This window comes from Trifolium pratense, linkage group LG3 (assembly GCF_020283565.1).
Source record: "Trifolium pratense cultivar HEN17-A07 linkage group LG3, ARS_RC_1.1, whole genome shotgun sequence".
NCBI classification, from domain to species: Eukaryota; Viridiplantae; Streptophyta; class Magnoliopsida; order Fabales; family Fabaceae; genus Trifolium; species Trifolium pratense.
Window position 1 is genome coordinate 32,839,533 of NC_060061.1, and position 16,560 is coordinate 32,856,092.

Genomic DNA, 16,560 nt, shown 5'->3' on the forward strand with positions numbered 1-16,560 from the left:
TCGACAAACTATGTCATGAATGGAATACGATGGAACCGAGATGAAGTCAACGTTGACAATATTTTTGCACATAATAAAGCGCTATATATGTGATAAATGACAATGAGGATCATAAATCAAAGTCTATTAAGGATTATAGACAATGAAATGATTGACTAAATAAGATAGACGCAATTGATACAAAATTAAACTAGCTTTGCAAAGCGAAATGTTTTTGGACCAGTAGTCCATTTCATCTGCAGATGGAGATAAATCGATATGAATAAGTTTTCAAGAGAAAAATAATAAAAACAAAATGTTTAGAGTTTGAATTGTTATTCAAGTATATTGATAAATGTCAATCATTGATTTTCAAGAAGCATATTCACCTGAAGTGAATTCAAAAATTAATTAAGTTGAGTAGCATCTGAAATACTCAATTCATGTGAAATATGTGTTTTAACGTATTTACTGGCTCACTTGATAATGATGATCCCTGAAGGATTTAGTTATATTTGACAATGAATTATTTATATCCGAGGCTTATATTAATGATAAAATATCATCTAGACTCCCGAAGATCTTATGAGATATTCTCATTTAAATTTATAATTTAAATAAGATTATATAGCAAAAGTGTTAAAACAGTTTGACATTGACAAATCTAATTTGTTGTATACTAAAACTGGTTGCAATGTCATTTGATGTGTCATGCCTCAAGAAAATGATGAACAATTTGAATTGGTCCTGAAGTACCATATCTTAATTCAATTAAGCTCACTAATATATTTGCTATAATTTCGTAGTATTTTATTTTTGCCTATTCATCCAACCCAAATATTGAAGTAAAGCAAAACATAGAATTATTTATACTTTAAAGAAACAACAATATCATCCAATCATGTGAAGATTTTAGCACTACATCAAGCAAGCTGAGAAGATGTTTTTGTTGAGGATTGTAATTCAACACATACAAGAAATTCGTTTTTTATTACAAAATGATGGTTCCTGCAACAACTCAACATGAAGATAATATCAGACGCAGTGCTAATTTAGAGAAGAGTATAATAAAGAAGATATAACAGATTTTTCTACAGAGTCAACTTTTAGTAAAACTTTGGAGCAGCTAGTACATAAGATTATTTGATTTTTCATCTCATGTATAATAATTGTCTTTATGAGGGGGAGATATAAATATGTTCTGCACTCTTTTTCCCTTCACCGTGGTTTTGTCCCACTGGGTTTTCCTGGTAAGGTTTTTAATGAGGCAGTTCACACACAAATGATGATGTACTCTTTTTCCTTCACTAGGGTTTTTTTTTAGAGAAAGAATATCCTTCATGGACATTCAAGGGGGAGTGTTATGAATAATATGTAATGAATGTCCATTATTGTGTAGGTTTTCTTGTCCCCTAATTGTGTCCTATAAATAGGATCTCTTTGTTACAATGTAATACACACCTTGAATAGAATAATACAATAGTCTATTCTCTCTTCTCTTTCTCTCCTTCATCTATTCTTCCATATTATTGTTCATGCTTAGAAATTGTTCATAACAATTTCAACATTAGTTTGCATTTGAGACTTTTGGTTTTCTAGCACTAGATGTTGTAAACATTTTAAACAGAGTTCAAAAGATCATGCATAGTAATGTTGTGTCGCCTAGGTCGATGAATATAGTTTTTCAAAGATTGAGTTTTGCTATCCAAAAAGGTTTAGCGGCGCAGCTTGTTGTCCGTCTACCTTTTGTTCATATGTAATTATTATATTTATAATATTTATTCAATCTATTTCAAGTAAAAAAAAAGACATATTTCCCATGCTATTCCAAGATTAGTTTTGGAATAAAACATAAAATTTAGAATTACTAACGAGAAAAATTAGCTTTTAAGTTTGTGTGATTTTTTCAAAGTGTTCATTAGAAACCAAAATATTTACATTTTGTGTATATCTAACTATTTTTTTGGTCAAAGAGCATGCTGTCCAGTCGTGTGCCTTTTGTTACACAGACAGCCCATAATTCAAACTGGGCTCTCTTTAACCAAACAATTGGAAAGAAAAAAAAAAACCAGAAAATTTCTTTTTGAGTCTTCGTATTTCTTCACGCGTTCTTCTAATTTTTATTTTTATCTTTCTACTACTTTAATAGTGGATGTTATAAAAATAAGAAATTTAACATTTCATTTAGTTCTCTACTTAAGTAACGATCGGACGTGTAAAATCCTAAAAATTTTAGGATTTTACACTATTCTCTACATAACGTTTCAAGATTTTACATGTCTGCTATTTAAGTAGAGAACTGAATCCGCTACTTGAGTAGAAAACTGCAGAGGGTGTCAAATTTATCATTTTTATAGCGTTTGCACTACTTTTTTTTACGCAACGTCTGCACTATTTAGGTAGCAGAAAAGTAAAAATGAAAATTAGAATGGTATGTGAGGGCTATTAAAAAAAATGCGTAGAAATACATAGGACACCAAAAAAAAAATTCTCAAATTTTCATTCCTTCTAGTGAGACCGATCCAAAGCAACCAACATGGAGTTGAAAATTCATTAGGTTCGTTTTGTTGACTTAAATCACAAAAATGAAAAAAGTGATAGTTGGATCACGCAAAATGTAAAATAATTAGTGATATTATGGTTAATTATTTAATGGTGTATAGTTGAAAATTTATTTCTTTTTATAAAAAAAAGGATAATTTTATGTGGCGAACAATCACTTTCTTTTTATAAAATAAACTAATTCAAACAAACTCTTACTATTATATGGCAATTTGGTATATATTTTGAAATATTGATACATTTATAGTATTATATAAATATAAGTATATATTTTATGTATACAATAATTTTAAAATATTTTAATATGAGATAAACTCGTATAAATTAACGAGTCGAGTTTACAAGTTGAGTTTATACAGATAAAATAAATCAAAGTAAAAACTCGAATTTAACTATCTCACCATGTCATTTTATGTAGATTACACATCACCCTAAATTTATGTGAGACATTTTAAATTTATGCATTTCAACTTTCAAGCCAACATAGTGTTGTCACATGTTAAATATTAATCTTTATCTCAAATTGCATTGTCTATACTATTTGTCAAAGAATTCTATAGTCTACTCAATATAATTAAAATTGATATTTTATATAACATGAAACTAAATGGATATACAATCGGACACTTTCTCATAATATGTATGTTCGTAATCATTTAGCTCTCCAATTGGTTGCATTTTTCTTATTATATGTGGAATGATGAGTGGTACGCAGGGGTTTGTGTGCACGCATAGGGTAGTTGTGTAGTGAGCCTCTTGTCAAGCATATATGCTTGAATTAAACAATATTAATACACACCTTCCCTAATGTAATTTTATTTAAAAGAAAAGTGAATATCCAAGTCTATTGGCAAATTGGATGAAGAGTTGAGTGAGATCCAAGAAGGGAACAGGATTTCGTGCAGTAAAATGTTCACGTGGTTTTGGATCTCAGCCGTCCGATCATAAATGAATGGTTCAGATTACAAACAGTTTATTTTAATAATATATAATCTGGACCGTCTAATTTTAATCTAACGGCCGAGATTCAAAATTGCGTGAAACTACGTGCAAAATGCACCGCAGCAAATCCAGATCCTCCAAGAAGAGCTTAATCTTGGAGAGTCCCCTCTCTCACATGCATTGATTATTATGAAAGTTTTATCAAAATAAAAACTTGGAGAGTCTCCTCTCTCACATGCATTGATTATTTTATGAAAGTTTTATCAAAATAAAAACAATATAGTAAATTTTTTGTTATATTATAGGTATAAAATTTACCCTATCGTTTAATGGTGACTATATATTTTTCATTAAAAAAAATTTAGATCATGCAAGATAATTATTTTTTTTAATTGAATTTTCCTCATACACTAAAATACTATTGTTGATCATGTGCTTAAGCTCATTCTTAAAATTGAGAGTTTGGTTTAACTCATCCTATAAAACCGACTTGTAAAATAAAGATTGTATATACTTTATAGCTCATATATATACGGGTTATCTTACATCCGATGCTTTACATTTATTTCATTATAGTAGATCCTTTCTTATTCTGCAGGATACTCAAAGACTATACTCAAGAATTTGAATTAGCTCATGTTAATTATTATGATATCGAAATGGTACAAGGAGAAGGATATATAAATTGATCCAAATACAAAGAATGGTGATTGGTTTATGTCGACACTAGGAGGATGCCACGAGTTTAAGTAATCATGACATGGGACCAATAAATGTCACATCTATATATCTATTTAATTGAATGGAGATTTCAAAAACAATAGTAGTATTATGTACTTGCAAGAGAGTATGGTTTGGACTATAATCATAATAATGAAGATCAAAAGAAAAGGTGTAAAATAAAATAGAAGAAAGTGCAAGTCTTTATCATAATATATATATTAGCAATTTCTTGCTTATACGACTAAGATTTCCTCTTGGCGCCAATTCTAGCTGAAATCCTCACGCCAAGAAAATTAACATCACTCACTCTTTACAAGTTTAAATACTTCAATGGAGTATGACCACCCACCAAATATATTACACAATATCTAGACTCATTTTTTCTAAAATTAAATAATCTTTTAAAATAAAATGTTTGTCGATCACATGTGATTTCTGCAAACACTATTAAAAAAAGTTGAAATAATGATAGAAATTAAGAGACTAAAAGAAAAAAATGGGTCATCAAATTTGTCGAAGCCAAGAATTAGAGACAATAATATTGAACTACTTCTACGAGCTAGTAATACTCCCTCCAGTTTTCTATATTAGCAAAAATTCATTTTATAAATTTATTGAATAACTGATATATTTAATTAATCTATAATATAAATTAAATATATCAGTTATTCAAAATTTGTAAAATAAATCTTTACATATAGAAATATATGAGACCGGAGGAATTATATAGAGAAACTATACTGTACCCAAAAAAATGGTTTTTTCTAATTAGCTCTCACATAAATTGAGGGTATGTATATGTCATATGCTGACATGACACCAATCCAATTCAGTCATATATGCGTCCAAGTCAAACATAAATAATTTTTTACTAAAAAGTAATTTTTATTACTTTAATTTTTAAATAATTATATTTTAGGTTGCTACTTTTCATTAATTATATTTTACGTTACATATATTATTATCATTTACTAAAAAACACTTTCCACAAATCATATTCATCTTTTCTTACGGATTCATTTTTTCTTTCTCCGCAAGATCAAATTTTTTTGCCGTCGCTGCTTCACTTGTGATCCTTGAAGATCGCCGCTTCTTTAGGCTCCGAAATCACTTCTCCATCATCGACCTCTTCATAATTGTCTTTCAAAATTTTGTTTCGGCTACGTTTGTTCCAAACTCGGTTCATCTAAGTAACATTGATTTCATTTTTTATTTCTTTTATACGAGGGTAGAGAAGTAGTAAAAAAAAAGGGTCATGTGCACAAAGGGCACATGTTAAGCTTCTAAATATAGAAAATTGCATTTAATGTTCGAAAAAAATTTAATGTTTAAGAAGTTAAATGCACAAATTTCAATATATTATTTCTACTTTTGCTTCCTTAACGTGTGTCATTTCCTAAAAAAAAATACATGAACGATAAATACATTAATTAGCTGAGTTGTAAATTTGGTTCTATGTATTAATTATGATTTCGTAGTACATGCATGTTGAAGATCACAAGCAAGCAAGCTACTAGCTAGCATTCCTTTTGTCTCCCGCAACTTCGTTGAGACAGCAAATTAAACTCAGCAGTGGCACAGATTAACATGTTTAACACAACACTGTCATCATCTCACATGCTCAGTTAATTCTAACAATATACTTCCTCCGTCCCAAAATATAAGCAAAAATTAGTCAATAAAAGTAAATATATTTGGTCCTTATTTTGAACTAAATACATTAAGTTTTTTGACTCGTTTTTGCTTATATTTCGGGACGGATGAAGTATGCTCTCTGATAAAAAAATAGCGGATAACTGATAAATTAGCTCAGAGCGAATGAACTTCTAACAAATAGTTTATAAACTAGCTATTAGCTTATAGTAAATAAGCTAGCCGATCAAATTTATAGTATTTGGTAAAATTAACGTTTGCTTTATAAAATGATGAAGAGAAAATATGCATACATATTTATACCAAGTGCATGTGCATGTTAGGCATTAATAATATTAGGATTAAGACAAAATAACAAAAAATTAATAATTAATGACATACATCAGTGCCGTAATTAACATCAATCCAGCATCAATGCTCTCATTTTCTTTACTTCATTCCACCTTGATTGATTGATGACAAATGGAATAATTATAATTTAGAACAAGCATCAAATTAATTTAACCAAAATAGGAAATATTATCATCACTTGAAATTGTGCTATAGTTGTTGTGATCCCTCTCTTGGAAGTATATGGAAGAAGATGAATTAGAAGTTGGAGGAAGAGGAGGAGGAGGCGGTGGTGGCGGCGGCGGTGGAGCAGCAATTGAAACAGCCACAGAGGAATTAGAAGGAAGCATAGGAACATGATGATGAGAAGAAGCTTGTAGCATATTATTCATATTCATATTATTCATGTTGATGTGAGCTGCTTCTCTTAATTTGTATTTAAGTATTTCACTTCTTAATACATTGAGTTCAGCTTGTAAAGATTGAACCTGTTGTTGTAATGTTGAAATTGCACCCATGCATCCATAAACTGGATCTCTTAGTCTAACATTTGCTTCATAAACAAGACTATTTGCTGCATCTGCTCTTGAACATTCTGCTACCTCCTAAAACATGCATGTATACACATCATAAACATATCATACTATTAATGTTTCAGAGATTAGTTTCTATGCACTGACGCTGTAAAACTTTTATGCACATGCATCCGATCAAAACACATCAAACAGGTATTTGTCGAGATAGTTTAGGAACCCACGGAGCACATACACAGACATGAACATCGGACACGACACGGATACTGACATATCGACATTAATAATTATTTGAGAACCTGGGACCTGGGAGTGTGCTCCTCCTTAAGGTCTCAGGTTTGATTCGCTGTGGTGCCAATTTGGGTGAGTTAATTTAGCTTCTTCAAAAAAATAATTATTTGAGAAAATGACATAATTAAGTGTAATCACGCATGTGTGACACCGGAACACGCCTAATCTAACGAGTGTCTGTGCTTCATATAGTTATGAACTAACTAACATGAGAAAATGATAACATAGAGTAATTTTATTGGAGGCATGGGTAAAAGAGTTTTACATTGTTGGCGCATACAAATTAATCATGTGTTTAAATAATGTTTGCTTACCATTAGCATCTTGGAGACATTGCTAGCACCAAAAACTTTGTGAACAGAAGCAAACTTTTGAGGTTCATGAGGAGAGAAATAGGGAGAGAAAGGACATTCTTGAGCACATCTTCTTCTTAAAAGCTTACATGCTGCACAAGGTGTTATAGTATTTAGGGTTCCAGGTGGTCCTAACATATGTCTTCTTCCCATCTGATGAGAGTTATTTGAAACATGATGATGATGATGATGATGATGATCTCCTTCCCTCTTTATCTTCTTCCCTATCTCATCAAATCTCTCCCTATCATAAACAAAAAATTAGCAGAATATCAAGTCATTCATAAAAAATTAAGTATCTGATATCACTATTGAAAAGGGAAAAAAAATACTATCGACAAAAATTAGTGACGGAAAAAATGAAATCCCTTTCTAATTTCTTTGAGAATAATGAAGTAATTTTACGTTTTCACTCTCTAAATTTTCCTCGCTGATTTAGAAAATAGTAGTGTCATTTTTCAAATGATCTCTAAATTTATTTTTTGAAAAATTAAATTTGATATGGTGGATCAGAAGAAGTTAATTTCAAGCTAGGAATCAGCATAGTGCGTGTGTGTGCACGCGCGTGCATGTACTTAAGAGGATAACTAAGAGTAGTTAGAAGAGATTTGTGTGTGTTACCTTTCTCTGGACATTCAGGCATGCCCTCTCTGAGTATGAAGTAGGAGTCACTTAATTATAGGGAGAGAAAATAGTTGCTAGCTAGAAATTAAGTCACTAGAAGGCAAAGAAGAAGAAGAAGAAAGGAAAATATGGTAGAAAATAAGTGTACTTAAAAGGCAAGGTATATACAAAGGACTTAAATGTCCACCAAATATTTTATAATTTAAAAGAAATACTCAATAGACAAGAGGATTGTTGATATTGACAGAGAAAATATAAAGAAAGGTGAAAGAAATTAAAGAGTGATATGTGAGAAAAAGACAATTGTTTTTTGGTTATTTGTCAATGTTTTGAAATCTTTCTTGTTTATCATATCATATGTACGAGGATTATTTTTAACTATTGACTAATAGCTGATAACTTTGCATATCAGAAAAAAAAAATATCATATATTATATTGTTTATTATGTTGTATAAATGACAGCTCAAAGAGTGGTTACTCACGTGTGAGTTCTTAAATGTGATTGACTTTCTTAATTAGTTTTATGATTCAATTGCATCCATGCATGTGGTTCTTGCTTCTTAGTGAGGTAGCTGGAGGACAGGACTATACCTTATAAATATATTATCACCAATAAATTGAGTATGTTTGTGTTAATATTAATTGCCATCTATATATTGAATTGATGGAGAATAAAAAACTTTGTATGTTGTTTATTCTTATTCAAAGTCATGATAGCTATTATGAATTATTATAGCTATTAATAAACATAAAACCAGTTAGTTGTACTTCACCAATTTAAATATGTTGGTATACTATGAAAATTGGATTCTATGACATGGTAGCTGAAGTGGAAAATTGTGAAGAAAAGGTTGATTCTAGAAGTCTGGAAAATTTGGTCTTTTAAAAGTGACGGTTTTTTTTAGCAACTTCTATAAGTTAGGTTGTCGATTTGTCAAAATCCCTGGTAGCGGGGCATCATTAGGGATGTTAGTGCTTCGACATGTGTGCTATGTGGATTAGGGTCTGAATCAGCTGATTACTTATTCGATTCTTGATGGGTCAGAGAGATTGGAGACTCTCTCTTTCTGAAGGGTATTTTTCTTCTCGTGGTGGTGTCTTTGAGGGATTCTAGTTTATTGATGGTGTACTTCCTTATGTCCTTGTAATTTTATTTTCCTGTTTATTTTCTTATCTTTCGTTATAAATTATTAGATTCTGATTTAATGTACTTCTAATACCTCTTTATCTTACTCAATTTTTCTCTGAATATATTGATAATGTTGGTGTCTAGCTTCTTTTTGAAATACTATTAGTGTAAGTCCAAATTGTCCAATCACTATCCGTGTAGCAACCGCAAGCTTGTCCTTAAAATGAATTAACATGACAAAATACAGACTCAATTACTAATTTCCACTACCTATCTTTTTGTTTATTTTAGAGTAATATTTGCATGTTAAAGGTTTATATTCTCTTCAATTGATGTTCTTAGTTAAGAAGCTCAAAATAGCAAATCACATACCGACATCACATTCAACAGGTAGAAATTAATTAATTGATGGTTAATTTGAAAGGAAGCATAGTTAAGAGTTACACACACTGATTCATTTCTTAATTAAGTTGATAATTAATAATGGAAATGCTTAGAAACTTTTAAGGCAACTGATTATATTATGTTACTGTCTTATAACATGGAAAAAGATTGGACATCTTTCAAGATAAGTTGATAAATATTTGGAAGAAAATTACTTTTGTAGAGGTATGGTGATTTTGGACATCTCACCCAAGTTATGATCATGTGTAAAAATCATTTTCATATTTAAGAATCTAACACAGTTGCTTTGCTTGATATCAACAACTCTCTAATTTCTCACAACTGCTTAACTATATTTGTCTAATTCACACAAATATTTTCCCTTGAACCGCACCTTAACTTAATGCAAAGAAACCAAAACTACCTTTCAATCTCCTACATATACTATATACAGGGTCGTCCCTGAAATTTTGAGCGTCTTATGCGAACTATAAACTTGCTAATTGCTATCCTATCTTTTTTAAGCCACGGACACACGCTTGCATGCACATGCACACTCAGTGATTCATAACAAGTCGAGACGAACATGGAATCCTGTGATCGCATATCGTAAACATGCTTAGGGCTTCCATTGAATATATATGATGATGATCTTAAAATTGGGTTGAGAGTCTAACTCAATCCTACAAAACTTCTTAACACACCTCTTGTGCCCAATACTGTTGGACTTGGGGCGCAAATATAAATGGTGGATGGCTCGATCAAAAACCTAATAGCAGGCGGCCTAGCGGATCGTGTTAGAATTGGGAGTTGGATCTAACTCAACCCTACAAAATCGGCTTGTAAAATGAGGATCGCCCTCACTTATAAACTTATATTCTGGTCATTTCACAACCGATGTAAAACTTCTTAACATATGATAATGTAAAGTCTATAGAATCATTTATTCTAATTTCTATGACTGTAGATCATGTGAGATGGAAGAGAATTATAATCTAGTCCACGTGGCAGTAATTGATATTGTACTTTATGAGTGAAAAGAACCTAAACTAGATTATGCAGAGATTAGTACATTATAAATCAAGTTGTGATGACTGATGAGTGAGTGTCTTTATAATAATAATCTGAATTAATAATGAATTAGTTGGAATGAGAGACATATATATTAGGATTTTGAAAATGTGTTGTATCAAAGTGGGTGGTGAAAGAGAGGGGAGTAGAAGAGTGTATTTGTATATTAAATTATAAAAGTGTGAATATTGCTTAGAGTGTAAGGAAGTGGCACCATCCATTCTTGTTTGACCCGTATTTTCAGCCTTACAATTCGCTGCCAAACCCAACTTCACAATACTTTATAACTCAATCTGTAGCGCTGTTAATTCAATATACATATAATCTGTTAATTTATATCCACCTAAGTGTAAATTAGTGGTTTATACCCGGACTGAATTTGTTAGATCGTGTGTTGGAAAGTCTGTTGTAAATACTTTGAATAAGAAAAAGAATGAAGAAGCGATAATGGTTGTACAGTAAATCATATAAAGGTGAAAGTCGTAAAAAAAACAAGACTAAAAAGTTTTTTTTATGTGTTTGGATGTTCTTTTGTGAAAATCGCGGGATCGAATCAGATTTCGAATTGATTTCTTAAAACCAATCCAAACCGAACCAACCGCATACATATATTTTAATATTTATTTATCTTTTTATTAGAATAAATATATATATTGCATTAACCTTTTTTTACATTTTAAATTTTGTTAAAACTATATGTTAGTTTAATTTAATCTATTTTTTTTTTTACTTTTTATATGTTTCGAATATAATTGGTAATTGTTATTCCAAAATATTAATTTTCAATATATTATATGTTATATTTTACATCAACTTAATATTTATTTTGTCAAAAATTTCAAACTATTATTTTGTAGCGTTTTTTATAATATTTATATTTATTAAAAAAATTATAATTTATAATTTGGATATCCAAAAACCGATCCAAATTAAACCGCATAATATTGGATCGGATTGGATCGGATTTTTTTTATTTGCCATCCAAAACCGAACCAAACCGCAAATGAATTTATTTTTGAATCGGATGAGTTTTTGCCTCAAAACCGATCCAAACCGAACCGCGAGCACTCCTAATTGGGATGATTCTAAATGTTGATGGGAGTAGCATCGACAATCCAGGTATCTCTGGCTTCGGAGGTTTGATTCGGAACAATGAGGGGTGTGGGTGCACGGTTTTGCTGGAAATATAGGCTTTTCGAATATCCTTCATGCGAAATTATTGGCAGTGTACCATGGTTTAGTTTTGGCGCGGGAGCTGGACATTAAGGATTTGTGGTGCTATTCTGACTCCAAAATCGTGATTAAGCTGCTATCTAATCATGTCAATGAGTGGCACCACTATGCAACGATTATCTATACCATAAAGGATCTAGAAACTGAAGGGTTAGATTGGTGCATACTCTTCGGGAGGGGAACACTTGGGCAGATTTCTTAGCCAAGTTTGAAGCTCGCAACCCTGAAGCTTATTCTCCTATAGTTGTTCCGCCGGATGAAATGAGTCTTCTCCTGCTAGCTGATGCTAGTGGGACTATTTTTCAAGATAATTTTCTTTTTATATCTTTTCCTTTTTTCTTTCATCTTGTACCAAAAAATCAATCTTCAAAAAAATAAATTATACTCCTTCAAATCCTATATATAAGAAAACTCTTAGAGTGTGTTTGGATGAGGGATTCTAAAAATTCAAGGGATTTTAAATACTAGTCAATTCAATTGAATTCTCTTGATTTTCAAATTTCAGTGTTTGGATAAAGTGTTGAAATTTCATCAATTGTAAAATTCTTTGTTTGGGTAATGTAATTGAATTTCCTTCATTTAATTTTATTTATTTTTATAAAATCGACCCTAAACCCAAAAAATTGGCCGAAAAACCTAAAACGGCCAAAACCATGAAACTGGAAAAAAAAAAACCTAAAGTCGAAAATCAACCATTAAATCGGCTAAAAAACCGAAAAAAATCGGCGGAAAAACCAAAAATCGGCTTTAAACGACTATAAACCAAAAATCGGCTGTAAACACAAAATTGACTGAAAAACCTAAAATCGACAAAAAAACCCTAAAATTGACTATAAACTCTAAAATCGGCCGAAAACCCAAAAAATCAGTTGAAAAACCAAATATCGACCCTAAACCCAAAAAATCGGCGGAAAAATCTAAAATCTGCCAAAAACCCAAAAATCGACCGAAAAACCCAAAAATTGACTATAAACCCTAATATCGGCCAAAATGGGTTTATATTTGATTTTTGGGTTTTCGGGCGATTTTAGGTTTTTCGGCCGATTTTGGGGTTTATAGCCAATTTCAGGATTTTGGGTCGATTTTAGGTTTTCGGAAGAGTTTTTTGGGTTTAGGGTCGATTTTAGATTTTTTGGGTTTTCAGCCGATTTTAGGGTTTATAGTCGATTTTAGGATTTTTGGACGATTTAAAGTTTTTCGGTCAATTTTTTTAGTTTTCAGTCGATTTTAGGTTTTTCGGCCGATTTTAGGGTTTAAAGTCAAATTTTGCGATTTTGGCCAATTTTTTGGGTTTATATTCAGTTTTTGGGATTTTGTCCGATTTTTGGTTTTCGGCCGATTTTAGGGTTTATAGTAGATTTTTGGGCTTTTGGCCGATTTTAGGTTTTTTCTGCCGGTTTTTTGGATTTTCGGCCGATTTATCGTTTATCGTCGATTTTAGGTTTTACGATCAATTATTAATTTTTAAAATTTTATAGAGAAGAAGGAATTTCAAATTCTTTGGTTTTATGTGTCATTTTGAAATTCTCTAAATTTAACTTGAACAAAATACTTAATAAATTTTCATTATTTTAAAAATTCTTCAAATTATCATCCAAACAATGAAATTCACCTCAAATCATTTGAATTCCCTCAAAACATTACTTTAGCTCAAAAAATTCCTTCATCCAAACACACTCTTACTTTTTAGATTTATTGTAAAATTGATGTATATAAATTATAATATAGTCTAGATACATCCATTTTACAATGATTCAAAACTGATGTATATAAATTATAATATAGTCTAGATACATCCATTTTACAATGATTCAAAACGAATCCACCGATTAACTACCCCACCCTTTTTTTTCCGGTGGATTCAATTAGCCTTCTTTTTCAAATCTTAATGTTTCTAGTTTGTGCCTCCAGATTCAATCCAAAATTTGCACTAATTTACTATGGTTAAAAGATGAACAATATATAAAATCTATTATTATCCCAACCAGTGTTTGATTGAAAACGTTAGTGTTGATACCTATTCTTTTTACAAAAGTTAGTGTTATACTATAGCCTTGCTGAAGAATTGGAAACGTCGAGTTTGATTCAAATGAAACTGGTTAACTGGTGAGAGAAGATGATAAATGATTAAGATTGGCTGTTGTCATAAAAATTAAATTGCATCCTAAAGATTGATCCAAGGGTTGAGATCTAACCCTCTCATTTAAAAATCTCTCTCGCTTAAAAATTCCCCTCTATATATATACTAGCGGCCCCGCGCCTGTTTGTGTGATCCACGTTTTCTATTTTATTAACGTAAATAAATTGTAAACAAAAATTTATTATAAGTTTGATTTTTTATCTAAACTAATTTGTGAAAGAGGATTATCCTTAATAAATTATATAATAACAAAAAAATAATTTTATAATAAAGTTTATTAACCTTAATAAATTTTTGTTTACAATGAAAAATCATTTCATTTGAAAACACTCCATATTGAACCTCTAAAGCCTGAGAAAAATAAACATAAAAAAGTAATTATATAGTGGCCAATAATAAGAAGAAAAAGAAAATACCCTTATTTTTTTTTAATAAAAAAATAACAATTATTAAAAGGTAAAATTGGGATAATGAAAAATCCATACCAAAGTTTTGTATCCTATTTATTATATGTATATGTATAGGTGTATAGATAAAAAAATCTGCTTATTATAGTTACTTTCCCTTCTTTTCCTTTTTTTTTAAATAAAAAAAAAACAATTATTAAAGGGTAAAATTGAGATAATGAAAAATTCATACCAAAGTCATGTATCCTATTTATTATATGTATAGATATGTATAGATAAAAAATCTACTTATTATAGTTACTTTCCCTTCTTTTCCTTTTTTTTAATAAAAAAATAACAATTATTAAAGGGTAAAATTGGGATAATGAAAAATCCATACAAAAGTCATGTATCCTATTTATTATATTGTATAGATAGATAAAAAATCTGCTTATTATAGTTACTTTCCCTTCTTTTCCTTTTTTTTTTAATAAAAAAATAACAATTATTAAAGGGTAAAATTGGGATAATGAAAAATCCATACCAAAGTCATGTATCCTATTTATTATATGTATAGATATGTATAGATATAGGAGTCAGGATCCGTTGACACCAACTAGTTTGACACCAAATGTTACACCTCTCAATAACGTTTTAACCGATATAAATTTTATAAAATCCACCGTTGGATTGAAAGTTTACATCATATAGATCATTTGTGTAAAATTTCAAATAAATCCAAAATCATTTGATATGTTATTGAGATACATCAAAATTAACGGTTTTTGTATTTTTTTAAATGCCGTTAATCTTTATGTGTCTCAATAGCATATCAAATGATTTTGGATTTGTCTGAAATTTTACACAAATGATCTATATGATGTAAACTTTCAATCCAACGGTGGATTTTATAAAATTTATATCGGTTAAAACGTTATTGAGAGGTGTAACATTTGGTGTCAAACTAGTTGGTGTCAACGGATCCTGACTCATAGATATAGATATAGATGTATAGATAAAAAATATGCTTATTGTAGTTACTTTCCCTTCTTTTCCTTTTTTTTTAATAAAAAAATAACAATTATTAAAGGGTAAAATTGGGATAATGAAAAATCCATACCAAAGTCATGTATCCTATTTATTATATGTATAGATATATATATATATATGGGGGCTGCTAACTTAGACCCAGTTGGGTCTAAGTTAGCAAGGTGCACCTTTTGAGTTGGACAAAAATACCCATTTTTTTAATTTTTGAAAGAATAGAGCAACAGGGGCATTTCTGTAATTTTCTGCAATTTTACGCGCGCCCCCCACTTCTTTTTCCCCCCCCCAGGACACGTGTCACGCTGTTATTTGCCAAAACCAAAGCGCGTGCACCACACGCGCCGACAGGCGCGAGTGGGTGAAGCCCAATCGCGGAGAGAGAAACCTTTTTAAAAAGGCAGGCCACGTGTCAGAAGCTGATTGGCTGCGTTAATTTTTTTTCATTTTATACTTTAAACTCGATTATTTCGTCGTAAATTAATTTTTTATTTTTTAATTTTTATACCAAAATTCATAATTTTTTTTTCTCTACAAATAGAGACTTGGTTCGTTTGATTTGGACACCGAAAAAAAAACGCAATTTTTCACTCCCTTAATCTCATTTTTCACTACCTTAATCTCATTATTTCGTCGTAAATTAATTTTTTATTTTTTATTTTTTATACCAGAATTCATAATTTTTTTTTCTCTACAAATAGAGACTTGGTTCGTTTGATTTGGACACAGAAAAAAAAAACCCAATTTTTCACTACCTTAATCTCATTTTTCACTACCTTACATCAACTCACTGAAACCATTCTACCAGAAAAATGGTTTCGGAGTACAAATCTCTAGCTAAATGGTTTCAGAAGCAAATAACTAATAATCAACTTACTGAAACCATTTTACCAGCAAAATGGTTTCAGATTACAACTCTCTGAAACCATTCTACCAGATAAATGGTTTCAGAAGCAAACACAATTAATAAATTACTCACTGAAACCATTCTACCAGTAAAATGGTTTCAGAATACAACTATGTGCAACCATTCTACAAGCTAAATGGTTTCAGAAGCAAATAACTAATAATCAACTTACTGAAACCATTCTACCAGCAAAATGGTTTCAGATTACAACTCTCTGAAACCATTGTACCAGATAAATGGTTTCAGAAGCAAACACAATTAATAAATTACCCATT

General features: G+C 30.5%; 1 protein-coding gene across 1 annotated transcript; it reads right to left on the bottom strand.

Annotated features, from left to right (window-relative positions):
* Positions 1 to 6,200: 6,200 nt before the first annotated feature.
* On the bottom strand, positions 6,201 to 8,171 carry LOC123916187 (LOB domain-containing protein 15). Its single transcript, XM_045967575.1, has 3 exons — positions 7,988 to 8,171; positions 7,328 to 7,610; positions 6,201 to 6,794 (listed from the first exon to the last, which is right to left on the bottom strand). The coding sequence occupies exons 1-3, from the start codon at positions 7,999 to 8,001 to the stop codon at positions 6,360 to 6,362; spliced, it is 732 nt and encodes a 243-aa protein (XP_045823531.1). The 5' UTR covers positions 8,002 to 8,171; the 3' UTR covers positions 6,201 to 6,359.
* Positions 8,172 to 16,560: the final 8,389 nt, after the last annotated feature.

Bases quoted from the DNA above. Each gene is read 5' to 3' on its own strand.
- LOC123916187 (XM_045967575.1), bottom strand. The intron at 6,795-7,327 runs GTAAGCAAACAT...TGCATGTTTTAG, and splicing joins ATGTCTCCAAGATGCTAATG to GAGGTAGCAGAATGTTCAAG.